The 27,804-nt window shown below is 42.0% G+C and overlaps 1 protein-coding gene across 2 annotated transcripts; it reads left to right on the forward strand.

Annotated features, from left to right (window-relative positions):
- Positions 1-303: 303 nt before the first annotated feature.
- Positions 304-26,443, forward strand: Plaat5 (phospholipase A and acyltransferase 5). 2 transcript variants are annotated; one of them, XM_026382287.2, is made up of 6 exons: positions 304-463; positions 900-1,017; positions 3,266-3,374; positions 22,174-22,282; positions 24,272-24,534; positions 26,351-26,443. In XM_026382287.2, exons 1-6 carry the CDS (start codon positions 304-306, stop codon positions 26,441-26,443), a joined length of 852 nt encoding a protein of 283 aa, XP_026238072.2. The 2 variants fall into 2 exon arrangements, with proteins under 2 accessions (XP_026238072.2, XP_026238073.2); XM_026382288.2 differs by having other exon boundaries at positions 304-454; positions 927-1,017.
- Positions 26,444-27,804: the final 1,361 nt, after the last annotated feature.

Here is a 27,804-nt window from a genome sequence, read left to right on the forward strand (position 1 = left end):
CCTGGTCGTCCCCTCACCCCCGGCCCAGACCCCGCACGGTCTCGAGCGCTGCTTTCTCGCCTCTCACCTTCCGCACACGCTCGCTGCCTGCGTCGTTGTCCCCGCGCGCGTTCGCTGCCACCGTTTACTGCGCGCTGCGTTCCGGCACCACGCCCCTCTGCCCTTCCGCCTCGATTGTCCCTCGCCGTGCCTGCCCCAGTGCCACCATCCCGCGGCTCCGCGGATCCCGGCTGGCCGATTGGGAACTCGCCTGGAGCGTTGTCCCCTGCGAGGCCTGGGGGCCGGCGGGGCCGCAGCCACGGAATGGGCCTGAGCCCGGCTGCGAGGGATAGTAAGTTCTCGCGCCACCTCGCTAGGTTGCCCCTGCCGCGCCTCAAGGCCATTCGCAGACTCGCCAGTATCCGGCCACGTGAAGATCAGCCTGGGCCAGGACGTGCAGCGGTGCCCCACTCAGGTCTGCCTCGGGATCGCCAACCGTCCCCACGAGGCGGGGGCCTGGAAGCCTTCCTGGGTTGCTCTCCGAATCCCAGCTGGTCGTTGGGCATGGTCGGCGCCATCAAACCCTTCCTTGTAGACGTTTGTTGGTCGTGTTAAATAAGTTAGTAAGGAGGTATTTCCAAATGATCATTTTTTATTTAACTAAAGCGAGCAAGACATCTGGGGACTCCCTTCGCACCTCTTCATCCTCTCTCAGGTTCTGTCCCCAGCAATCCCAAAGTCTCCCCTTTGGGAAGCTGTGCACTCTCTAGCACCTCCTTTATCCCAAAATTTATTGAGGAGGAACCTGGAGACAGGCAGAGTTCTAGACCTGAGCTCCACGTCCACCCTTGCATAACTCAGGGCACTGGCTCCAACTCCACTATAGTAGGTGTCAATCGCAGAGAAGGCAATTGTGGCTTAAATAACACCCCTCTTCTCTGAATTAGAAGAATCTGTGGGTTCCCAAGCACTGGTCCAGTTCCTGCCCAAGCAGCCTCAGCAGGATATTTCAGAACTCAGTGAAAGCATACAGCAGGGGTGAGTCTTTGCATGAAAGGACTGGGTCTTTGGATGGGAAAAGGTTTTGAAAAATTGACTTTGGTGGCAGTTCTTAAAACACATCTTGAAGGGGTTTCTGTGTGAGTCATCCTACCACCACCAGTAGTGAGCAGGAGGCTGGTGTGCTTCTGGTAATAAATTGCATTAGGCTTGGACTGGATTGCTGTGGCATTCCTTGTAACAGTTTCTAGTCGCTGGGTTTTTCTCCAGACTTCTAAAATTTGAATCACGTTAGCAGGAGGCTTATGATGTTGCTGGTCAGTCACTAACAATGAATGATGGAATTTTTCTTGCAGATTGACTCAATGTACTTTCATTAAAAGCATGCCACTTTCCTCCTTTAAACAAAAATGCCAAGGGGCTGAAATTTTGGAGAAGACCTGTGCTGAACACACCTTGAGTTCTGGAGATGAGTTAAATCCAGGGGAAAGGTAAAACAAGTCATTTTTTGAGTTGGTGATATAGCAAATGTATAGATATGGTTTCTCATTTCACTCTCTAGAAAACTCTGAGACAGACATCACCTCTGCTTTAAAGATGATGAAACTGAGGTTCAGACACATGGATTTACTAGCTCAAGGTTGGAGAGTGGGCAGTACAAATAGGATTCATACCTGGAATTTTTTTTTTTTTTGGCTTTGAAATACTTCACTCAAATAGATTATCTCAATGGCATGTTCTTGCCTTCCATTTCAGTCCTCTTCTGCAAAAATAGACTGATTTCTTTCACATTTCTTGCAGTTGTAGTGCTTTGTAGCTTAAGAAGATTTCTAGAAATATGGAGCTAATTATTGGAAGAAACAATTCAGGAGTTCAGGAGGCTTTCCCCTGGAATGAGAAGGGAAGGCGCAGAGCCTCTTTACGATTCATTATAAAATTTTAGGTGCTTTTTTTTTCCCCCTTCCTCTTTTAGTTAGTGTGCAAGTATTGTTACCTGAGTAGTGGGCCAGAGGGCAGACTAAGGGGCTCTAGCAAATCAAGTCTGCCCACTTGCCCCAGAAACCAAATGGAAAAATAATGGTGAAAAGCAGGAAAGGAGCCTTCGTCAGTATGGCCATACTGGGCAGACTAGGAACCAGCATTTCTAGCTCTGTCTTTGAGGCAATTGACACGAGCACCCAGATTTTATAGCAAGTGGTATCAGAAGTATGCATAGACCAGTAGTCTTGATCAAACTGTGGTCTAATTGATCATTATCTGATCTGTATCTCAGGATCATTGTAGATTGGACAGGGCATTGTAGGTGGCAATAAGAAAGTTGCCATTGCTTGGGGGATAGTTTTGACACATCCTAAGGTGCTTTCAGTGTAGACCTGCAGCTGCTGGAATCCAAGGCCACCGATCAGCGCAAAGGAGACAGATACAAAATGAAGCCCAAGACGCCAAGTTTTTTTGCATCATAGGCCCAAGTGAAATGCTTTTGGCAAAAGCAGCCTCTAAGTCCATATTATAGTATCACTTGGATAAACATTTTAAAAGATTAGCAAATAAAAAAAAAAACCTGAAAAGTCAATTGAGAGGAGATGGGGGAGAGGGAGTGCGAGGGAGGGGAAGAGAGGGAGGGAAAGGGGAAGGGGAAGGGAAGGAAGGATAAATGGACTCTGAAGAACAATGAATTTATGATATTTATTTGGGAATAAGTCAGGATTCTTGCACACGCTATGGAAATCATGAATGTATTTCAAGGCAGTGTGGTAAAGGGAAACTTCAAAGGCAAAATGAGGAGGATTACATAAACTCTGTCCCATAAGGGTGTTCAAGGACCAATGAGAAGGGTGGCACCAATCCAAGTTGAACAGTTAGTTGCTGGAAATATTCTTTTTTTCTAGGTTGCAGTGGTCTTTATGAAAGTTTGTGATTTTTTGTGGAATTCCTTGCTGTAGTTCCTATTATTGGGAAATTTGTGCATGAAAACCTACCCTTCATGGCCTCCCTCTGGCTGGCTCTGTTTCCATAGGGTTTGACGTCAGTGACTCCATTTTGCACCTGACCACTTTCACATTACACATTGCTATCACTAACGTTTTAAATAGACAGCAGAAAACCAGGAAGTAGCAATTGTTCTGTATGAAAGCAACTGGCTTCACAGAAACAAGGCTTGGGGAAATGTCTCCTGCAAAGCCCAAACCTGAAAGGTCTTAAATCACAAATCTGAAGTGATGGTATTACAGATTTTCCAATGATTGTGAAATAGTGTTGTTAAGGATGTGATTGAACAATCATTTAGAGAGAAGTCCGTCATTAACGTGGAGACCACACCCACCCAGAAGAGTATAGAGTTGGATTCAACACGCAAGCCTGAGAGGGAGGGCAAGTTAATAAAGCAAGCAGCTGAGGTAAGTCTAGCAAGCATTCTTAGAGTGAGTATTTTGACCTTATGGAAACTGCATTATATATTGCACTGTATTTTATTTAGATTGTGTCTAATAAATCTCCACAACAATTGAGATGTCAGTTATGCTTTTTTTAAAAAAAATCTTACTGAGGTATAGTTGACCCATATTTAATTCCACATTTTTAAAATGTACAATTTGATAGCTTTTGACGTATGTGTACAACTGTGATGTGAAAGCCATTGCCACAACTGAGATAATGAGTATCTCCATCAAGCACAAAAGTGTTTTTTATGCCTTTTTGTAATCCCTCTTCCCACCATGATGTCCCCATCCCCAGGTAACAACCAATCTCTTTCTGTCTTTGTGGATTAGTATGCATTTTCTAGAGATTTATGGAGTGAAATCAAGTTGCATGTGCTCTATTTATGTCTATCTTCTTTATAGAATTTTACATATTTATTTTGAGCTATATCCTTGTGGTTACTTGTTGTCAATACTTCTCCCCCCCTTTTTTTTAAAAAAATTATTGAGCACTAGTTCTTGATGTGGATGTATCATGATTTGTCTATCCATTCAACTGTTGATAAGCATTTGGGTTGTTTCTAATTTTTGGCTTCGATAAATAAAGCAGTCGTGAACATTTGTGTTTGAGGATTTGTATGCACATGTATGTTCTTTTCTATGAGGTGATGCTAGGAATGAAATTGCTAGATGAATGGCAGGTGGCCTGTTAAACTTACTGAATTCCAAAGAGGTGTCATTCCATGTTCTTTTTAATTCTGGTAGATGTTAAGTTTCTCATGTTGGTTTTATTTTGCATTTTATTTTGCATTTCCCTCGTGACTAATGATGTTAAACATCTTTTCATGTATATCCACGTATATCTTCTTTGTCAAAGCATTCAAATCTTTGTTTCTGTTTTTTCCTATCGGTTTGTGTGTTTTCTGAATTTTTCATAATTTCTACATATAAATTCCTAACCAGATGATGTTTTGCAGTATTTTCTCTGTGGCTTTTCTTTTTTTTAATACTTTAAAAAAATTGTCGATGGACCTTAATTTTTATTTATATGTGGTGCTGAGAATTGAACCCAGTGTCTCACACATGCTAGGCAATCGCTCTTACACAGAGCCATAACCCCAGCCCTCTGTAGCTTATCTTTTCAGAACAGGTCTTAAAATCTTGATGAAATCCAATTTATCAATTTTATTGTGCCTTTGGTATTGTATTTAAGAAATCTTGGCTTAATTCAAAGTGACAAAAATTTCTCTTTTTTCCCTAGATATTTTATAATTTTATATTTTACCCTTTCATATTTGATATATCTAGGATTAATTTTTGTATATGTTGTGAGGTATGGATCAAAGTTTATTTTTTCCCTTAAGAATATACAATTGTCCTAGTATCAGTTGTTAAAAAGAAAATGGGCTAAGGAACTGAATAGACCTTCACAGAAGAAGAAACACAATCAATCAACAAACATGTAAAAAAATGTTCATCTCTAGCAATTAGAGAAATGCAAATCAAAACTATTTCACTCAGAATGGCAATTATCAAGAATGTAAGCAACAATAAATGTTGGCGAGGAAGTGGGGAAAAAGGAACACTCATACATTGGTGTTTGGATTGCACATTTGTGCATCTTCTATGGAAAGCAGTATGGAGATTCCTCAGAAAGCTTGGAATGGAACCACCATTTGATCCAGCTATCCCACTCCTTGGTTTATACCCAAAGGACTTAAAATAAGCATATTGCAGTGACACAGCCACATCAATGTTTATAGCAACTCAATTCACATACCTAACTATGGAACCAGCCCTTTAAGAGATGAATGGATAAAGAAAATATGGTATATATACATACAATGGAATATTATGGCATTTTCAGGTAAATGGATATAATTGGAGAATATCATGCTAAGTGAAATAAACCAATCCCCTCAAAACAAAGGCCAAATATTTTCTCTGATAAGCCGATACTGAACCATAATGGGGATGGCGAGATAGGAAAGAATGGAGGAACTTTGGATTGGGCAGTGGGGAGTAAGGGGAGGGGAGGGGACATGAGGTTGGGAAGGACAGTGGAATGAGATGGATATTATTACTCTAAGTATGACTTCACCACTGGTGTGACTCAGCACCTTGTACAGCCAGAGGAATGAGCTGTTGTGCTCCATTTGTGTACAATGTGTCAAAATGCATTCTACTGTCATGTATAACTAATAAAAATTTTAATAATTAAAAAGGGCTTTCCTTTTTTATTGAATTGCTTTTGTATTTTTGCCATATAGCTGTGGGTCTCTTTCTGGACTCTACTTTGTTCTGTTGATTCTGTGTGTCTATTGAGAGGCCAATATTCCACTATCCTACCATCTCGATTACTGTAGCTTTATAATGACTTTTGAAGGCAAGTAATATTAGTCCTCCAACTCTGCTTTTTTTTTTTTAATCTTCAGAGTTGTTTTGTCCATTCTAGGTTCTACAAAAAGTATGAGATTTTGATTGGAATTTCACTGAATCTTTAGAGAATTGTCAATTACAGTACAGAAACTTCTGGCCAATAAAAACGTGTTCTTTTATTTTGATCTTGTTTAATTTTTATTAGCAATGTTTTATAATTTTCCTTCTAAATATATTTTATATCTTTTGAAATATTTGTGGATCTTTGGGCAGTGTCTCATGTTTTTGATACTATTGGAATGGTATTAATTTTTTTTAAAATTCAAGCTGGGCCAACAAGCAGACTCTTATAATCCCAGTGGCTTGGGAGTTTGAGGCAGGAGGATTACAAGTTCAAAGCCAGCCTCAGCAATTTAGTGAGGCCCTAAGCAACTTGGCAAGACCCTGTCTGAAAATAAAAGGGCTAGAGATGTGGCTTAGTGGTTAAACACCCCTGGGTTCATTCCCTGGTACTCCACTCACCCCACATTTAAATTTAACATAAAAATTCAATTTTTGGTTGTTGCTAGTAAATGGAAACATAGTTAGTTTTGTATATTTATCTCTTATTCTTCAACCTTGCTAGAATGACTTATTTGCTTTAGTAACTTACTTTGATGGATTCCATTAGATTTTTTGACAGATGATCATATCATCTGTAAATAAAGACAGCTTTACTCCTTTCTTTCTACCCTAGATGCATTTATTTTTCTTAAATTATGCTAGCTAGAACTTTCTGTATAATGCTTATTAGAAATTATGAGAACAAATATCTTTGTCTAATTTCTTTAAAAGGGAAAACATTTAGTTTTAAAACAGTATGAGGTAAACTGTAGGTTTCTGGTAGGTACTATTTACTAGATTGAGTACTATTACTTTTTTGATAGTTTTTTTTTTCAAATCAAGAATGAATGTTCAATTAAAAAACACTTTTTATGTACCTGTTGAGATGATGACATATTTTTTCCTTTTAGTTTTAATAACATTGATTGGTGTTTGGATGTTGCACCAACCTTGTAATACTGGGGAAAGTTCGCATGTGACCTTTACGTATTATCCTTTTAATGTCATGTTTGATTCAATTTACAAAATTTTGTTTGAATTTTTTTTGCATTTATATTCATAAAATATATTGGTCTTTAATTTTATTGTCTTGTAATTGTTTGGTTTTGTTATTATGGTAATGCTAACCTCATAAGATGAATTTGGAATTATTCCTATTTCATGATTTTTCTTGCGCACAACCAGCATGATTTCTTCCTTTAATGTTTTGAAGAATTTACTAGTGAAGTCATCTAGGCCTAGAGTTTTCTTTGTGGGAAAGATCCTAACAGTAAAATCAATTTCTTTGATTAGCTAGGGGGATATTTGTGTTATCTATTTCTTCTTAAGTGAGCTTTCATAGTTTATGTCTTTCAAGGAATTTCTCCACTTCGGCACAGTAACTTGTCAAATTTACTGGTGTAAAGTGGTTCATAATCGCACTAGTCAGTTTTTTGTTATTGCAACAAGTAACCTGAGATAAATGAACTTAAAAGGAGGAAAGGTTTATTTGCCTCATGGTTTCAGAGATTTTAGCCCATGATCTCTTGTCCCTGTTGCTTTGGCCTTGCAGCAGCATAGTAGATCATGGTGGAAGAGGAGGCCATGATGGCCAGAAAGCAAAGAGAAAGACTGGAATGGAGTCCTGATATCTCCATTCCAGGGCATACCCCATGACCTTACTTCACTAAGCCCCATTTACTAAAGGATCCACCACCTCCCAATAGCACCATGCTTGAGGACCAAGCTTTCAACATGTGGGCCTTTGAGGGACACTCCAGATCCAAACTGTAACAATAATGGTCTTACAATTTATTATCTATAGAATCTGTAGTGATGTCACCTCGCTCATTCTGATATTTGTGTTCTCTGAATTCCCTCTCATCAGTTTGGTTAGTGTTTTTCCTGATCAATTTGGTTAGGGTTTTCAATCAGTTTTATTGATTTTCTCAACCAGTTTTTGATTTTATTTTTCTATATTGTTTTCTGTTCTTTTCTCTGGTCTTTATTTTGTTTTCTTAATTTTGCTTACTTTGGGCTGAACTTGTACTTCTTTTTTCTAAGGTTTTAAGGTGGAAGTAGAGGTCATTCATTTGAGACCTTCCTTCTTTTTCTATTATAGGTATTTATTGCCATAAACTTTCCCCAAAGCACTCCTTTGGTGGAATTTCACAAGTTTTGATATATATATTTTCATTTTTGTTCCATTCAAAGTGCTTGCTTTTTTTCCCTTTTGATTTCTTCATTGACTTGTTGGTTATGAAAAATATTTAATTTTCAAAGTCTTGAAAAATTTCAAGATATCTTTCTGCTATTAATTTATGATTTGTTCTTTTGTGGTCAGAAAGTATACTTTGAATTCCTTAAATCCATTTAAATTTATTGAGTCTTCTTTTATGGCCTCAATTATGGTCCATTTGGTAAGGGTTCTGTTAGATCTTGAGAAAAACCTGTATTATATTGTTGGAGAGAGTGTTCTATAAATATTAATTAAGGCAAACTGGTTCATAGTGTTGTTCATATCTTCTGTTTACATTTTCTATCAATTTTATTATTTAGAAGTATTAGAATCTCTGACTGTCATTGTGGATCTCTTTATTTCTCCTTGCAATGCTATCAGTTAACTCTTAATTGTAATGGACTGTTAATATGTATGTGTACAAGTCAACTTTGCCTTACAACAATTAAGTACTTGAGGCAGCCAACTTATGAAGAAAAGAGGTTTATTTGGCTCACAGTTGGGGAGGTTCAAACTTCCAAAGCAGGTGTTCCCAGTGATTTGGCCTCTAGGGAAAGTGGTGGGTGGCATCCCATCATGGTGGGAGTGTTTTAGGACAAGTAGTCATGTCTCAAATCAGGGAAGCAGAGAGAGCTGGAGCCAGGCTTGAAATTTTGAGAACCCAGGGCTTCCAGAAAGCTAGGTTCCAGGAACACTCCTGCGATAACCTACAGGCCCCCTGCCAAGCCACACACAGCTCCTCCCTGTTGAATGAACGTCAGTAACACCAACCTTTTGGTAAGGGTATATAAACCATATGCAAATAAAACCATACGCAAACCAAAGCACCATGAAAACATTTAAGATCGTTGTTTACTCTTGATGAATTTATTCTTTTATCTTTATGACATTACCTTGTTCATTCCTCATAATGGTCATTGCTTTGAAATCTACTTTGCTTGGTATTTACATAATCATGCCACCTTTCTTTAATGAGTCTTAGCATGATATATGAATTTTTCTTAATTTTTGCTTTTAACCAGTTTATGCTCAGTATGGCACAGCAGGTACTCAATAGCATTTACTAAGTGAATCATGCTCTTGTATTTAAAATGCATTTTTGGTAGATAGCATAAAGTTGGGTTTTACTTTTTTTTAACCCAATCCAAAAATCTTTTAATTGGGATATTTACTCCAATATTTTATTTTATTTTTAAAAATTTTTTAAAGAGAGAGAGAGAGAGAGAGAGAGAGAGAGATTTTTGTTGTAAATGGACACAACACAATGCCTTTATTTATTTATTTATTTATTTTTTAGAGAGAGAGAGAGAGAGAGAGAGAGAGAGAGAATTTTTTGATATTTATTTTTTAGTTTTCGGCGGACACAATATCTTTGTTTATATGTGGTGCTAAGGATTGAACCTGGGCCGCACACATGCCAGGCAAGCACGCTACCGCTTGAGCCACATCCCCAGCCCCTTTATTTTTTTATTTTATTTTTTTATATTTTGCTGAGAATTGAACCCAGGTCCCTTCCGTACTAAGTGAGCACTCTACCACTGAGCCACAATCCCAGCCCAAGTCTAATTTTTTAATATGACTATTAATATAGTTAGATTTAAGTCTATCATTTGTTTATGTGCTGTTTTTTCAATTTTTTCTTTGCTTTCTCTTATTTTTGATGTTTTTGTATTTCTTGTGATTCTATTTTATGGCATTTGTATCTTATTGGCTACAACTTTTTGTATATTATTATTTTAATTCTCATTTTTTTTTGGTACTAGGGATTTACTTACTTTGGACAGTTCATGCAGAATATGGTTTCAATATGTGAATTTTGGTGACTTTTTTTTTCACATGGCATAATACCGTAAGACTCATCTATGCATGGGCATGGACCTATATTTCATTTATTTTTATTGGCAAATAATATTCCATTATATGTGTATAATTTTGTTTACCCACCTATCAGTTGATGGACATTTGGGTTGTGTCCACCTTTTGGTTACTATGAACAAGCTGCTATCGATGTTCATGTATAAGTTTTTAAGGAGACATGTTTTCAGTTCCCTTGGATATATCTATATATATATGATCTTTACAGAGGTTTTAAGAGGTTTGTAATTATAAAGAAAATGAAGAGATTGGACCCAGTGTTTTATATGGGGGCTTCTTGCAATAGTTTTACTGTGACAAATTGTAGGGGCTCAGGATATGCTGAAGAACTTGGCTATACAGTTATCACTGGCTCACCATGACCCTGTGGTTGTTTCCATTTAAATGATATTAGACTCTTGATCTGTTTGGTAAAATAATAATTCTAGCAGTCATGGGTTTTTATTTCTCATTATATGGTAGAAGACAAAAGCATCAGTCGAGACTATAGGTCAATTGTTTAGGATTATAGAGATGTCAGTTGTTACGTCATCATTGTCAGACTAATGAATTATCAAGCTCAATGACCAATGAGAATTTCAGGTTCTCCGGGAAGGGAATTTTCACAGGACACTACCCCACTTTCTAGCACATTTCAAGACCATTTGTTTAAATTATACTTCCAAGGACTGATTTAAATGAACAGAACAGAACAAGTTGATAACAGTTGTGAACATTCATAAGACCTCTGTATTGCACAGGACAAGGTCAGTGTTCTCATACACGTTTTCAGTTTAACACCATTATCACGTCAACTTCTCTAGCAAGTTTTATGATGCAGAAGGTTAACTATAGCTGCAGGGTGGCCATTACTTTTCGATATTTAATGACTCATTTACAAAATTTTTGTAAAGGCTTGTTATTTTTTATTTGTTCTAATTAGTCATACATTACAGAATGCACTTTGACACATCATACATAAATAGAGAATAACTTCTCATTCTTCTGGTTGTACATGATGTAGAATCACACCAATTGTGTAGTCATGTATGCACATAGTTAACAATGTCCAATTCATTCTACTGTCCTTCCTATCCCCATACCCTCTACCCTCCATTTATGCCCCTCTGCCTAATCCAAAGTACCTCTATTCTTCCCTAGGACCTACCTGCCCTGAATTAGCATCTGCATATAAAAAAAAAATTCAGCCTTTGGTTTTTTTGGGACTGGCTTATTTTGCTTGGCATGATATTCTCCAGCTCTATCCACTTACCTGCAAATGTCATAATTTCATTCTTCTTAAAGGCTGAGTAATCTTCCATTGTGTATGTGTACCACATTTTCTTTATCCATTCATCTGTTGAAGGGTACCTAGGTTGGTTCCATATTTTAGCTATTGTGAATTGAGCTGCTAGACTTGTTAACTTTTTATGGATCACCATTAGAATTCCATTTGGTAACGTTATAAGCAAAAAGTAGACCTGTAGAACAACATATTACTGGCAAAACAGGAAGAGGTGAAAGTAAGGATCTGACTCAGGAACAGTGAAATAGGGCGTTCATAGCATTGCTGCTTTGTAGTTTGTAGTTCAGCAGAGGTCTGGAAGGATATTTTTATTCTTGCTCTCAAGGTCCTCCTGGGTTACAAAAGAAAATAATATAGTAGAAGAGGAAGCGCAACATCATTACCAGTTCCCCATATGGGACCTTCTATGACATTGACACATGGGTTCATGACTTTTCTCTGTTGTGGAGAGTTATGACTAACACCTGCCATGACAGGCCGTTCTGTTTTCGCCTGACACCTGGTGGAGGTCTGTGTCTCTGCATGTATCTTTGGTGGGCATGCTCATTTTACCTTCTCTAGTGTTACTTATTCTCCCAGGCCACTGTGCAGCTCTGGATGCAACCCTGCAATCACCAAACTATTGTTTCTGCTGCTGTTACCAATCCATGTACATCTCTTTAAAATGCATGGAATCACTGCTTTTGTAATAAGTGAATTCATGCCAAGAGAGGAGGGCAGATGAAATAAATGCATCTTGTTCTTCCAGTACCTAAGGAACTCCTGCTGTTTTCCAGAAGTTAGGCCTTAGCGATTTCTGGACACGGACATAGGTCCACACCCACCTGACAGCATCCTTTCCCTTACCCTTTCTATTCCCTGTGTCCACATGTCATCTCTGTCTTCATCTGCCCGCTCATGTGCACCAGCTATCCCGCCCGCTGTGTGTTTGTCTCCCTTCCTCTGATGAACCAGTCTCTTTCCTTCCTCCTGTCTTGGTCTTTCCATATTGCCAGCACTGTTCTTCCCTGGTTTCCCAGCCAGCCCATGGGAGTTGTTAGGCACTAGGTGTGTAGGTCTCCTCCAGATTCATATGTGAAGCCGAAGCCATCAGTGTGGCTGCATTTGGAGTAAGGAAGTAGTTGAGGGTAGTCATGGGGGTGGCGAGCTGATAGGATTAGTGCCTTTAAGAGAAGAAACACAACTGGTGAGGGGGGAGGGGGAGGGAGAGCAGGGGCAGAGGGGAGGAGGAGGGGGAGGGAGAGAGAAAGGGAAGAAACACCAGGGAGCTCTCTTTCTCTCTTTTCCCCACCCACTCCCTGTACCACACATGAAGAAGAGGCCATGTGAGCTCACAGTGGGACAGCAGCTATCCGAGAGTCCCCAGAATGACTCCTGCCTGCTGCACCTTGATGGTGGACTTCCCAGCTTCCAGAACAGTAGGGAAGAGAATGTCTGTTTAAGCGCCCCTAGTCGGTGGCTTCTGGACGGCATGGTCAGGAGAGACCTCTATGAAGTCAGATCTAGGCTGAGATGTCAAAGGCAAGAAGGAGAAAATTATGTGAAGATCTGGGAGATCATTCCACCTGGAGGGCAGTGCAGAGACTGCTGGAGGAGAATGTCAGGCGAGGCTGTGAGCAAATCACCTGAAGACACACCTCTGTCTTCAGGGAGGCCCTCCCTGACCTCTCTGTCTTCAGGCTGAGTCCTCAGCGCGCTCCTGATCTTGGCCCCTCTGCTTTCTTTCCCAGGACTCCTTGGGTTGCCGATTAACTTTCCTTCTCTGCCGTCTGCAGCGTCTCCCTCTCTGTCAGAGCCTCATTCCCGGCTTTATACCCATCTAGGAGGCGCCCCCACCCCAGGCCCTGGCATTTTCCACTGTGTCTCCTCCCTTCACAGCCAGCACAACGAGAGTTGTCTGCCTCCTTGTCTCTGGTTTCTCACCTTCTGTCTCCTGTTGAGTCCACATCAGAAAGGCCTCAGCCCCCACCACAGCCAGGCGCCTTCCTTCTCCCACAGCCTCGTCCGACGTGCTACTCAGACCAGTGTGCAATTTCCATTGTGTGGAATTTGGAAATGTCCCTCTATAGTTTGGGACTGTGGTTGACCACAGATGACAACTGCAGAAAGGGAAACTGAAGGTGTGGGGCAGGGAACGACTCTCATGGATATTTTCTCTTTTCTGCCATGTCAACTTTTGAGGCTCCATGCCTTCCCTGCACCACACACACCTGTTGAATTTATAGTACTTTCAGAACCCAGTTTTACCCAGGAGGCCTTACGTAAGACCAGTTTTTCTGAGTGGGTACCCACTTCTGGGACAAGGCCAGAGCTGAGCTGCCACCTTGGACGAAGGAAATAAATAGCTCACGAAGGGAGGGTTTTGAAATAACAGCTCATTCCAAGGAGAGAAGTCAAGAAAACCTTACCCTGGAATTGAAGCTTGGAGAATCATGTGGGATTGGAGGCCCACTGGGAGGACAGGGACAGGTTCCTGTGATTCCAAAAGGACAGGAAGACGGAAAAGTAAAGAAAGAGAAGGAGGGGAACTTGGAAGAGTCTCCAAAAGAGGGTAACCTTGACCTTATTTAGTATCCTGGATGGCGCTTGAAATTCTAGCACCTAGGCCATGCGCTAGCCTCTTCTGAACCTCTCAAGACTCCACAGGTGATCCCAAGGTGTGATCAACACTGAGAACCATGCCTGATACAATCAGTTTACAGTGGGCGAAAACTGAAAGTGGGTAGCTCCGATGAATCTTAGGTCTGTGTGAATCTCATTCAGTTTTTGACCTTACTGTCCCCTCAAGGGGCAATCTCGCAGGTGTTAAAGAAAGAAAATTCCTTCAAATCCTCCAGATGTCCCCTGCCCCCCACAATCCTGGGCTTTCTGTTTCCTGGGCTTTCTGTTTCCTGCACCACAAAGCTTGTCTGCATCCTTGATGGCTGAAGTCGGATTTCACCAGGTTTTCCTCTGGCATAGACTGGTGCCACTACCTATTGTCTGTGTTCATTTATTCCAGGAAAGAACAACAGGAATCCTTCGATAGCTCTGATTGTTGTTGTGCTCCAGGGGTGGGAAGTCATTGGCTATGTGGTGGGTAGGGAAGTAGGTCTATGGGGGAACCACATGTTCCCAGGAAGAACAGATGTGACTGTCCATCTGGCTTGATGGCCTGGGTGGAGGGGGAATGGCACTGGGCAGGACTCCCAGGTACAGGGGTTTGCGCTCAGGTAGAGTGAGATGGAGTCAGAGGTTGGTTCAGGGTAACACAACATCTCACACTCAGCAGAGCCTTCCCTGTGGCCGTGCTGTTGCCATCTCTGCCTCCACCCTGATCAGGGGCAGACATGGCTAACTTTGAGGGATTTGAGTTCTGCACCTGCATCTACACTTATTGCTCATCCTTTATCCACGGACCTTTCTTATTTGTCCAGAGTTAAGACTTAGATGTTAATGGCCTTTAGGTAACCATATCAGTAAGGACAGGCCTCTGGGCTTTTGTGTATCACGCGTATAGAAGGGTGGAAAGGGCCTCAGCTAGTTAGTGCATGTATCCAGTTAAAGACATTAAAGGGAGTAAGTCATCTCCCTCTCTCAAAAGGAAAAACTAATTAGAAAATCTGAGAATCAAAGATCTGTATATACTTAAACTGTAAATTAAAGGTAATTCAACTGTTTACCTGTATCAGCACATGCATAATTTGAACCTATGTTAATTTTTTTTTTTGGTGGGGGGGAAGTACAGGGATAGAGCCCAGGGGATGCTTTACCACTGAGCCACATCCCCAGACCTTTTTATTTTTTAAATTTAGAGACAGGGTTTTACCAAGATAAAACCAGGGTTTTATCATTAAAATGATAAATTAGAAGTTGTTTAGGGCCTCCCTAAGTTTCTGAGGCTGGCTTTGAACTTGCGTCCCTTCTGCCTCAGCCTCCTGAGCTGCTGGGAATACAGGTGTGAGCCACTGTGCCTGGCTTGTGTTCATATTTTAAAAAAGAGTTTGAAAATGCTTGGGATTCAGACTTCCTCATGGACATTTTGAAACATTGCTTTTAGATCCTTCCACCATCTATCAAGGCAGAGGCATTTGCTTAAGGAGACATGATACACTCTTAACATTTGAGTCACAAGGAGAATTGGTAATTGCTCCTTTTTAATGTTCTCAAAAGAGAAAGCTCCTCTCTGCTCTTCCCCTTCCTTCCCTCCCTCTCTCCCCACCCCTGCTTCACCATATCCATCTCGTGCCATCTGCCATAATCGCATTGCTTCTGATCAGTGTCACCATTACATGCTGTCCTCGCAACCCTTAGCTCCCAGACACACCATCTTCTAGGGTATAAGGAGGGCTATATCCGTTTCTCTTTCCTTGGTCCTAGGGCAAAAGAATATGAAATCCAGTTTCAGTTCTGCCCTGTAATTTTGCTTTCTGGGTGAGAGGCCTGGCTTGGGGGGCTCTCTAGTAGATGCTGACTGCCACCACACTTCCCTTTTAAGGCAGAAGTATTGGTCTGGCTAGGACCTAGTTCTGGTCCCGGCTGTGGCCCACAGACTTGTTCTGCGACTTTGGGAAGATAACTTAATTTCTCTTGGCCTCGAATCCTTTTATGAAGTATTGTGGTGTACACCGTCTGCTTTGTTCCCATAAAAAGTCATCCTCCCACAGTGAGCAGGATTTCTGGAATAGCTAAGTTCAGATTCTAGCACATCCTCTCCCCCAAAAGCAAAAATAAGGTCTGACAGAACTGCTCAAGACGCCACTTAAAGGGTCTGGAAATTCTATCAGAGGTGTACGTACAGTGCTTGAGAAGTGTCGGCTGGAGAAGGTCTACAGAACTCAGAACCTCAGGAAGACCTGCAGGCTGCAGTGTGGTCCACCCGGGAGCCCTGACAGTGGCAGCCGAGGAAACCAACCTTGTTAGGAGCACAGTTGGGAAGTGCCATGGCCCGGAGATCATGTTGATAACAATGGTCATTTCAGTGGCACATGACCATGGAAGGTCAAGACTGCAGGCTGCCCGAGTGAGTAATTCTAATCCACAGGAGGAAATGTGGAGCACCTGCTTAGCTTTCTGTCTCTCAGAATACTTAATAGAAACTATTTAAAGGAGAAAATATTATTTTGGCTTAGGGTGTTAGTCCATGGTTGGCTGTCCCCACTGCTTTGGATAAGGTGTACCCCTCCAGGTCATGCCCCAGAGACCTACATCTTCCAACGGATTCTACTTCCTGGTAGTCCATTCTGCTGTGAAATCACCAATGGAGGAATCCATTCATGAGGTCAGAGCACGCAGGAGCCAATCGCCTCCCCAAAGCCTGAACACTGCTGCACTGGGGACCACACTTCAACACAGGAGCCTTTGGGGGACATTCCAGATCCGAGCCATCACAGTACCAGGAAGGTTATTATATTATAAAAGAGAGCATGAAGCTCATTTAAAAGACAATTGGATGAAATAATAATTTTCAGTTCTGTCCTTGGTCTTCTGGCATGCAAAGATGTAATAAATATGATAATAATAGTGCAATAAAAAAAGCTCCATCAAATCAGGATATGAAACTAGACAGAAAGAAATAGCACCAGAAATGACAGATACCTAGTTAATATAAAATTCTCTCTGTATTATACATGTATGTTCTTCCTCCCTTAGTTAATTTAAAAATGGAAGTTTGTATAAAATGATATTTCTAACATGATATTGAATTTACAACTTACGTAGATTTATCTGACAATAATAGGATAAGGGAGAGGGGAGGGAAGGGAGTTAAACAAAGTTAAGCAAAGTTTCCACATTTTCCTGGAATTCAGTTAACATTACCCTAAAGTGGATAGTGATAAGTAAAGATGCATATTGTGACAACCACAGAGCAATCAGCAAGAAGATAATTAAAAATATAAAAACTCAACAAAGGGATAAAAATGATACATTGGAAGTTATGTATGTATTTAATACAAAAGAAATTGGTAAAAGAATATTGGAGGAACAAACAAACAAAAAAAACAAATTAAAAAAGACATACAATTTGTAGAAAACCAATTGTAAAGTGACAAACATAAATCCAACCTGATTAAATGTGAATGGATTAAATGTTTCAAAAAAGGCAGAGGTCATCTGACTCAGTAGCACAAGGTTGAGTCGTATCCCATCCAAAGTTTAAATCCAAAGTTAGAGATGGGTTTAAAGTAAAAGGATACAAAAAGATGGTAAATAGTAGCAAGAGCAGGAGTGTCAGGATATTATCAGAAAAAGGGACAGTTTATAATGACAGAAAATTAATTCATTGGAAAAATATAACAATTATGAAAACACATGCTCACCCAGCAAATAACCCTATAATGTGCGAAGCAAAACGTGATAGAATTAAAGGAGAAATAGGCAATTCAGAAATAATAGTTTGGAAACCTCAATATTTTACTACTGAAAATGGACAGAACAACTAAACAAGAAATCAATGAGACTGTAGAAAATTTGAACCACAGTCCAACTTGTCCTGACACTTCTTGACAACAGCAAAATATATCTTCATCTCAAGTGTACATGAATGTTTTTCAGGGTAGACCCTATTTTAAGACCTAAAGCAAGTGTCTATAAGTTTAAAGAGATTGAAATAATATGAAATATTTTATTTGATCACATGAAATAACATCATAACAGTTTGGGAAATCATAGTATTTGGAAATTAAAACAGTTCTAAATAACTCATGTGTCAGAAAAGAAGCAGAGACATTAGAAAATACTTTGAGCTGAATGAAAATGCAAACAAAGCATTTGAAGTTTTATGAAATGCAGTTAAAACAGTGTTTAGAAGAATATTTATAGCTGTAAACCCTCATTAGAAAAGAAGACCCCAAATCAGCAATCTAATCTCCTTCCTTCAGAAACTAGCAAAGAAACAAAGTAAACTAAACCCAAAGCAACCACAAAGAATAAAATAATTATTGAAGCAAAAATCAATGAAATATAAAACAAGGAATAGAGAAAGATCAATAGAGCCAAAACCAGGTTCTTCAAAAAGATAAAATTGACAAACTTTTAGAGAGAGAGAGAGAGAGAGAGAGAGAGAGAGAGAGAGAGAGAAGAGAGGGAACTCAAATTCACAAAATCAGGAATGAAAGAAGGGACTCACCACCAGTCTTACAAACATTAGAAAGGAATTTTACGGGGCTGGGGATGTAGCGCTTGGTAGAGTGCTTGCCTAGCCTGCCTGAGGCCCTAGGTTCAATCTCTAGCACAGAGGGTGGAACAATAGGCTTAGCTCAGATGACTTCACTGGAGAATTCTTCCATATGTATAAAGAGGAAAGGTTACCAATCCTTCAGAAACTTATATGAAAACAAAGTAAATGTTTTCCTACTCATTCTATGAAGACAGTAATTATCCTGATATCAAAGAAGGACAAAGATATACAGAGAAAAGAAAACTGGACACTATTATCTCTTAAGAATATAGATGCAAACATCCTCAGAAAAATTGTAGCAAACTGAATTCAGCAACACATGAAAAGGTTGTGCACAATGACAATGTGAGATTTATCCCAGGAATGCAAGTTTGGTGTGCCACTCCAAAATCTGTTAATGTAAAACACCATTAATGGGGCAAAGGACCACAATCATAGGATCCTCTCAATGTCCCCGGTGTTATTGTTTGGATATGAGGTTTTCCCCCCAAATCACCTGTTTAATGCAGGAATATTCAGAAGTGGAATGGTTAGATTATGAGAGCTGCAATCTAATTAGTTCATCCTAGTTTGAATGGACTGACAGTAGACAGGTGGGGTGTGGCCTGAGGAGGTGGGTCACTGTGGAGTGGGGTGCCCTGGAAGCATTCATCTTTCCCTTGGCCTCTTCTCCTCACTCCCACTGGTCCTTGCTTCTTGACTCAGGTGAGCTGAGTGGCTTTCCTCCACTGGGCACTTCCCCCAGGATGTTCTGCCTCACCTTGGACCCCGAGTCAGCTGTTAATGGGCTGAGACCTCTGAAACCATGTGCCACAAATAAACTTATCCTTCTCGAAGTCATTCTTGTCAGATGTTTTGGTTACAGCAATGCAAAATCTGATTAAAACACCCAGGAGAAGCATTTGACTAAATCTAGCTGCCATTCGTGATAAAAATTCTCTTAAAAATTTAAAAATCCTCTTAAAAAAAAAAAGATCTTTCTTAACCTGAAAAACAGAACCTATGAAAACCTGCAACTAACATATTGAATGGCAAGTGAGTAGATGAGGAGCAAGGTGAGGATGTTCAGTCTCATCACTTCTAATCGATGTTTGTATAAAAACACACTTACAAAGCAATTAAAATGAATAAATATGTTTGGTACATTGCAGGATGTAAGATTAATGCCCCAAAATCAATGGTGTTTCTATATTTCAGCTATAAAACATCTGAAAGAGAAATTAAGAAAATAACTATTCATTATGGCATAAAAATACTCAAAAATAAATTGAACACACAAAAAATATGACCATAAACTATTGGTGAGGAAGAGTAAAAAACCTGTAAATAAATGCAAGGACAGTCCATGTCTGGGTTGGAAAATCCCTTACCAAGTCCATGCATAAATTAAATGCAAACTCTCCTGAAATACAAGTATTTTTTAAAAAATATAGATCTACTAAGTGATCCTAAAATTTGTATGGAAAAGCAAAGAACCCAGAATACTTAAAATACTATTGACAAAAACAAAGAACAAAATCAGTGAGGGAGAATGTGGTGCCTCTAAATAATGGAGCCCTGATATATCTGACATGATGTGGATGGGACAACACATTACTGTGGGTGAAAGAAGCCAGACACAAAAAGCCACCTGCTGTGTGACTGATCTCATTTATATGAAATGTCCAGAGAAGGCAAATCTACAGAGACAGAAAGTAGCTTAGTGGTTGCCTGGGGCTGGGGTTGGGGATGGTAGAGAGAAAGGGAAGTGACAGCTATGGGCATAGGTTGTGTCTGGGGGGTGGGAACTAGGAAGGACTGCAGATGGGCATGGGGCGTCGTCGGGATATAGTGGTCAGTTCTGAAACTGGATTGTGGTGACAGCTGCACAGACTATGAATTATAAAAGCTATCAAACTGTACAATTAAAATGCATACACCTTATGGAATGTAAATGATATAAAAGCTTTTAAAGAAATAAGTACAAGAGCCACTTTTACTTCTGCAAATTCTTCCTCTGGCAAACGACTGTCCTCAGCCAGGAAAAATCAGGCTGGGAAGTGGGAGAAGAGAAACAGCCCTGAGGAAATTAGACTAAGTGAGAAACTCATTGCAGCCCGGGGTAAGGAGCAATGCCATTGGAAAGCAGATAGGCGGGTTGGAGTAGTTCATACCTCTGACCTGCTGCCCAGGCAGGCCTTGGTGAGCAGAAGCTTCCTCCCAGGATGACTCCTGGAAAAACAGCCATAGTTTGGGAGGTAGGAGGAGCTTGGGAATAAGAATTTAGGGGGAAATTTTATGCTTTTGAGCACAACTACTGGAATAACAAGGATAAAAGAACTCTGATTATTACAAGAAATCCATTATCAGGGGAGCCCGAGGCAATGTGAACGCATTTAGCCACTCTCACACTTATGGACCCCCAGATATTCATGCATCTTCATCTATGTTCACCTACACATTCACATACACACAAGCAGGCACATTTATGTTACACAAACATGCATTCTCACATTCACCAACATACCCACCTCACTATGTACATTAAAGATTGTACCATTTTCTTTTCTGGGAAATTCCTAGTGCCCTGCGATCTAACACAGATGGAGTGATTGACAAGTACTTTTTTTTAAAAAAAATTTAGTTGTAGATGGACACAATACCTTTATTTTATTTATTTTTTATTTTTATGTGGTGCTGAGGATCGAACCCAGTGCCTCACACATGCTAAGCAAGCGCTCTACCACTGAGCCACAACCTCAGCCCCTTGACAAGTATTTTAACAACGTGGATGCTCATCATGGCCTCATTGTCTCTCTACTTCTCTCCCTGAAATGCACACACATGCACACACACAATGCCTGTTAGATGGACACTCTCTCCTTCAGGCCTCTTTGACAGATAGTCTACCAGTAGTTTGGATCCAATCAGGAGACAGAAACCACGTAGTAGTTTAAACAGGAGGAATTTAAAGAATTGTGAAACCATGATTAAAGAAACAAGGACACGCTCTAGGGTCTCCCAGGGCCGAGGGACAGTGCTCAAGGAAGGACACACTTGGAAGAGGCTCAGACCTTTTGTCGGGGAGATGTGGTTCAACTCCCTTGATAACAGATTCACTGATTTTGCCAGGCTGGAGCTGGTGTGCGGTCTGTGCAAGCAGGCCTGGAATGGTCCAGCCCCTGGTGGTGTGGGCATGCAGAGGAGGCGGCCCATCCAGGGGACTTGCAAGGAAATCAGGGTGCTGGCAGGGGAAGGAGGGCTTTGGACCCTGGTTTCCCTATTAAATGGACTCCATAAATGTGATGACCAGGTCAAGACTACAAGGTGGATAGGGCTGAGGGTTCTGGGATGAGGCAGAGCTCTACCTGTGGTCCTCAAATCACACCACTGACCAGCAAGCATCCTGCCTTCCCTGGTCCCAAACTCTGGAGGGTCCCCCTCTTTCAGTGCCCCTGCAGTGCCTTCTCCTCCGAAAGTGCAACATGCTCATTCAAAGGAGAAGTGCTTCAAGTAGCCCAGCCACTCATCACAGGCATAGACTGTGCACTCGGAGCCGAGGCAGTGCGTGATCCCTGCATAGACGGCCCCGACGGCTTGATCCTGCGGATGGTGGCAGGAGAGGGGCATCCTGCAGTTTCATTTTCTTTCTGTTAAGAGATGAACTCCAGGGAGGGGATCTATATGTGAACTGTAGCTCACTCATCCCCAAAAGGGGTCTTGGGAGTTCCTTGGGTCTGTGCAGTTTATTCTTCTTTTTTTTATTCCTCCCCAATTACAGATCAAACCAAGACCCAGACCCGGAGACCTGATTGAGATTTTTCGAATTGGCTATGAGCACTGGGCCATCTATGTAGAAGATGACTATGTGGTCCATCTGGCTCCTCCGAGTAAGAGAGGAGACAAGACTGAAATATTGACATTGAAGTTATCAGTATAAATACAAGTACACTCAATTACCGTGTCCCTCAGCTGCTGCCGTTCTCTGGCAATAAAACACCCTGGAGCATTCCTGGACCTTCATTAACTGTGAAGTAGAGCCTGGTCTCTGTTCTCCAGTAGCCACTGAGTGTCCAGCCTGAGAGACACAAATGCAGAGTGTCCCCTTAGTTCCCCGGACCTCTAGAGCACTTTTACAGAGAACAAATTTAGGAACACAAGCCTCCATTCTGTACTGACAGCAGTTCAGCATCCTTCTTCATATTTCTGCAGATACCCCTGAGGGGGTGGTGGTGGATGCTTACCTGTCACTTCCTTCCCGTTATCTCCAAATGCTGCTTCCTGCTCCTGAGCTCTCCTGTGACACCTTCATCCTCATTCTTGCTGCTTTACCCTAAATGTGGACCCAGGGCTCATCTGTTCTCAAAGCAGCATTAACTCCAGCCTCACGTTGAACTTGGGTGAATGGAAGTTTAGTGGAGATTTCAGGGGACCAGGTGGTGACTGTGGAGAGGGACTGGAACAGAAGGGGCAACAATTAAAACTGAAAATAGCACAGGGTGGCCTCAGGAGATGGTGCCTGGGGGGCAGGGTGGGGGAAGAAGTCACTGGTCACTACTCTCTGAGGACATTTGACTTTAGTATCCCATTGACTGTTCAGAATGAAATTACCAAAGAATAACATGCCACAGGCCTGTGGCCGCAGCCTGTTGTTAACACTTATCCTCATGTGTGGTCCTTTTGCTGTGGCCCAGTCTCTCACCTTGCTGGGACCTCACCACTGAGCAGAGCCCCTTTCCCGAGCCACTTCTCTTCTCAGCCCCACCCACTTCCTTCTGCATTTCCTGTCTAGAGCCTAACTGAAGAATGTAAAAACTCCTCTCCACCTCCCCTTTCCACACGCAGTCCACGAGCTCCCCTCTTGCATAAGCAAAGAAATGGTTAACACTATGCACCCCCCTCAGATCTTTCTGTAAAAACGAATTCTGCCATCTCTGTTCCCGAATGTTCAATTGTCTACTGCATGCTCTTATTAAGTTTGCTCTTGTCTGAGGAGAAGAACGAGGAACAGTTCATGCTCTTGGACACCTTACAAAGAGGTGGTGGTGGGGGGACATGGATTTGCCTATCAAAGTAGTTGCAGTGAAAAAACAATCTCCCCCCCCCAGTTTTATGTGTATATGCCACATTAATGATAGATACTTATGGGGTACAGTGTGGTGTCTTGATACACAAGGTGTAGTTATCGTATTGGCGTAATTAGCATATCCAATGCCTCAAACACTTATCATTTGTTTTTGGTAAGAGCATTCAAAATCCTGTCTTCTAGCTGGTTTTAAATGACCATGCACTGGCTTCAGTAGGTTCTTTAACCTCTCTGAGTCTCTGTCTCCTCCGAGGATTAACATAAGGCAGCACCTTTCAAATCTCTCTCTCTTTTTCAAAGACTTTCAGCCCATTTGCAAAAACAAAACAAAACAAACAAAAAAACCCTTCATAAAAATCCCTATGTTTGAGTGGAGATGAAGTCCCAGGGGATGTAGGTGGGCACTGGTGGAAGTGGACATTCAGAGCTGTGACCGCTTGTCCTCACCTGACGGAGGCATGTAATTGTGAATGTGACCACCCTTTACCCAGAGCTGACACTTATCCAGAGGGTAGAGGTGAGTGAACTCTGGTTAGGAAACAAGACTCAGGTCCTCAGGCTTGGTCAGGTCAGTGCTGGCCAGGACAGGGCCACAGCCTAAGGAGCTTCTGGAGAGGATATTAAAAGATTCCTGTGGGAGTGGAGTGTGCAGGCCCAAGGCTTCTCTGGAAAGGTGGTCCTTGGAGGTTCATTTAATCCAAGCCCCTCCCGAAGCCTTGGGCTGAGCCAGCGCCCCGCCCCACCCCCTCGCAGCTTTCCCACTTTTTTTTTTTCTTTTCCTTTTGGTCTCCAGGTGAGGAATTTGAGGTTGGCAGCATAACTTCTGTCTTCAGCAACCGCGCAGTCGTGAAATATAGCCGCCTGCAGGACGTGCTGCACGGGTGTTCCTGGAAGATCAACAACAAGCTGGACGGGACCTACCTGCCCCTGCCGGTGGACAAGATCATCCAGCGCACGAAGAACATGATCAACAAGATCGTGCAGTACAGCCTCATCGAAGGGAACTGTGAGCACTTCGTCAACGACCTCAGATACGGCGTGCACAGGAGCCAGCAGGTGTGGTCCCACTTAGTCTGACGGTGGCTTCCCGTGGAGCTTCCTTGGGCTCTGTCAACTCATCAGGGATCAGTGTGGCCCATCACTGGCTTCCTCATGCTATTTGTGCCAGCTGGGCTTTCTGTTTTTACAGGACCGTGTGGTTCAGGAAGCATGTGCACCTCTGCTCCCCCGTGGAGGTGGAGGAAAAGCACTGGTGCTGATGGGAACACCACCCGAGTGAAGTCCCAGCTCGGCCCTTAGCCAGGGTGGTGGTCTCTGTCTAGTTGCTCGGTTTCTGAGACTTGAGGCGGATGCTGAATTGTTAAAGTTGCAGACTGCTGGTCACATCTTGGATCTGTTGTTGTCACATGTTTTTCAAGTTACTTGCCAACATTTAAAAATCTAGACATTTTACATAAAGAGGTCTGGATTCCAGCTTTTCTTTTTTTTTATATATTTTTAATGACTTTATTAAGGATCATTTTGATATATAACTAGAAAAGTGGCATTTATTTAAGGCTGTGACAATCTTAGGGTTTTCATAATCTATAAGTCCATATAAAAGTTAGTGAAAATGTTATACGTTATTTAAATAGCAATTTAATAATGATCTGAGATAAATCCTCAGGTCCTATTAATGAAAATTGAGGAGATAAGTAAAACATAAATTTGCTCATTAGACCATAAATATCAAGAAATACCATCTAATTTTTTTTCCAAAACAAAAATAAAATTTCCAGCTTTTCTTGAACAACCAATTGATCAGGCGGTTGGGCCAGTGTTCTTGCATAGTGAGCCTCTGCAGGACCTGGTTGTGGCTCTGAAGGGTGTGTGGGAGTTGGTGTTCCCTGCTCCTCTCCATTATCTACCTGCCTGCCTCTTGTTGCATTTGGCTGTGTGACGCTCCCACCCCCTGTTGTACAGGGCATTGATGAATTAATAGAGTACACGTGCGGGAGACTTGAAAGCCCAAGTATCTGTAAGAATCTGGATGGTTCTTGTTAGTAGCTGACCCTTGACAAAACCTCATGAGATGAACCGACGAACTGTGTATTGTTTCCTTTTAACTGGATGCCAAAAATCAAGGTTAAAGGTGGATCATAATTTTTCCATTTTTATTTCTTCTGTTTCTTCTGTTCTCTGAACTAACTGGGCTCAAATCCTATGATTGGTCTCTCTGCTGTCCTCATGCCCCCCAGTGAGCACTGCCAGGCCTCCAACCTGCTCCCGCTCCTTTTTGTGCTTTCTGGTTGCCCTCTTCTGGACTCTGCCTCCTCTGCTCGCCTGTGCTTCACTCTGTGTGCTCCAGTGCTCAGGGTCTTGGTGGGCTCTGATACGAGGGATCTCCCATCCCATGAGCATTTGTATGTGAAGAAAAGCCCCCGAGGATGCAGGGCATGATTGAAGCCCTCTGAGGAATTCTGGGCCCGGGAGTCAGGGGGTCCCAGCCAAGGGCTAACCTTGGATATATTGCAATTCTGTCCAAGTGAATTCCCCTCCCTGGCTCTCAGGTTCCCCATAAAAAGGGCTCAGTGGCCTCTAAGCCCCGCCTGGAGCCAGCCCCTGTGCTGCAGGAAGATGAGGACCAAGACCCCTGAATGCTTCCCAAGAGAAAGCCTGTCTGCCTTGGGTGCCCGTCTCCAGCAGTCCTGGCCTCTCTTGGTCTCTCGCAGCTCTAGAATTTTTGGAAATATATGATAGCACGGGCTGGTTCCTTCTCTGGGAAAAGACTCCGGGCAGGCTGGTTCCTGAAGGGGAATGGTGGGGCAGAGGCAGCAGAGGGTGCCAGGCTAGGATGGGTGCTGACTGCCCTGTGGCCTGGTGTGCTTTGCAGGTGGAGCACGCCCTGATGAACGGAGCAAAGGCTGCGGGTGCGGTCATCTCAGCGGTTGTTGATAGCATCAGGCCCAAACCTTTAACTGCCTGAAGGTGCTGGATACTCCAAGTTGAGGAAAAACTACCAACACCAGTAAAGAGAGTATGCTTCTTTCCCTTCCCTTGCCTCCCTCCCTCAATGGCCCTGTTAAGAAAATTGTGAACTTCTGGAAGAATCTACAATGTATCCAATTCCCCCTCCAGAAATACATCCAATATATGTGACCACGGACTCTCAAAATGGGGAGAACCCATATCTACTGCGTGTCTGTGATGCGCCAGGCACTGTGTGAGGCATTTCACATTTCATTTAATCTGACCCTCTGGGGAGAAAGAAGCCCTGCTTGTTTCTTAGGCTCACCCAAGAAAACTAGAGATAGGTTCCCCTGTGGCTCTGGAAATGCACAGCAAACAGGAAGCATGTGGAAGAGAGCAGTAAGGTGGAACCCAGAAAGAGTTCAGGTAAGCTCTGTTAGGATTGCCTGGTGGTCTTTCTCAGGGAGACCTGCAAGGTTTTTTTTTGTCTCTTTTCTTAGCCATCCTGAAGGCTGGACTCTGGGCATGTGTCTTTGTTGGCCTTCCCTCTTCCCTTCCTAAGCAGCCTGTCTCTTTGCCTGCAGGGTAGTCCTGGGTGCTGGTAGACAGAGAAAGCCCTCATTTCTGCAAACTACAACTAGGAAGATGTTTAATGACTAGTTCCTGTCCCCATCTTCTCCACCCCCGGGGGAAAGCAGTGAACTCCCAATCACCCCTTCCTTCCATTTCTTTACTCACTATCTGATCTATATTGAGACTGCCATTTTTAAAAAACATTATTTATTTATTTTAATTAGGTATATGTGACAGCAGAATGCATTGATTCATTGTACCCAATTGCAGCACAACTTTTCATTTCTCTGGTTGTACAGGATGTAGTGTCGTATCATATGCACAGTCATACATGTACCTAGAGATAATGATGTCCATTTAATTCCACCATTTCCTGCCCCCACCCTCTTCCCCTTTGCCTCCATTTTTTTCCATGTCATCAAAGCTCCTCCATTTTTCCCACGTCCCCCCCCCCTTATGGATCAGCATCCACTTATCAGAGAGAACATTTGGCCTTTGGTTTTTTGGGATTGGCTTACTTTGCTTAGCATGATATTCTTCAACTCCATCCATTTACCTGCAAATGCCATAATTTTGTTCTCTTTTGTTGCTGAGTAATATTCCATTGTGTATATATATCACAGTGTCTTTATTCATTCATCTGTTGAAGGGCATCTATGTTGGTTCCACAGTTTAGCTATTGTGAATTGAGCAGCTGTAGACATTGATGTGGCTGCATTACTATAGCATCCTGTTTTTAAGTCCTTTGGATATAGACCCAGGAATGGGATAGCTGGGTCAAATGGTGGTTTTACTCCAGGTTTT

Source organism: Urocitellus parryii, chromosome 4 (assembly GCF_045843805.1).
Source record: "Urocitellus parryii isolate mUroPar1 chromosome 4, mUroPar1.hap1, whole genome shotgun sequence".
NCBI lineage: Eukaryota > Metazoa > Chordata > Mammalia > Rodentia > Sciuridae > Urocitellus > Urocitellus parryii.

Excerpts from the sequence above, each read along its gene's own strand:
- Plaat5 (XM_026382287.2), top strand. The coding sequence starts at position 304 with ATGGGCCTGAGCCCGGCTGCGAGGGATAGTAAGTTCTCGCGCCACCTC. Across the intron at positions 464-899 it reads GCCCCACTCAGGTCTGCCTC|AAATAACACCCCTCTTCTCT; the intron begins GGGATCGCCAAC and ends CAATTGTGGCTT. Across the intron at positions 24,535-26,350 it reads GCGTGCACAGGAGCCAGCAG|GTGGAGCACGCCCTGATGAA; the intron begins GTGTGGTCCCAC and ends TGTGCTTTGCAG.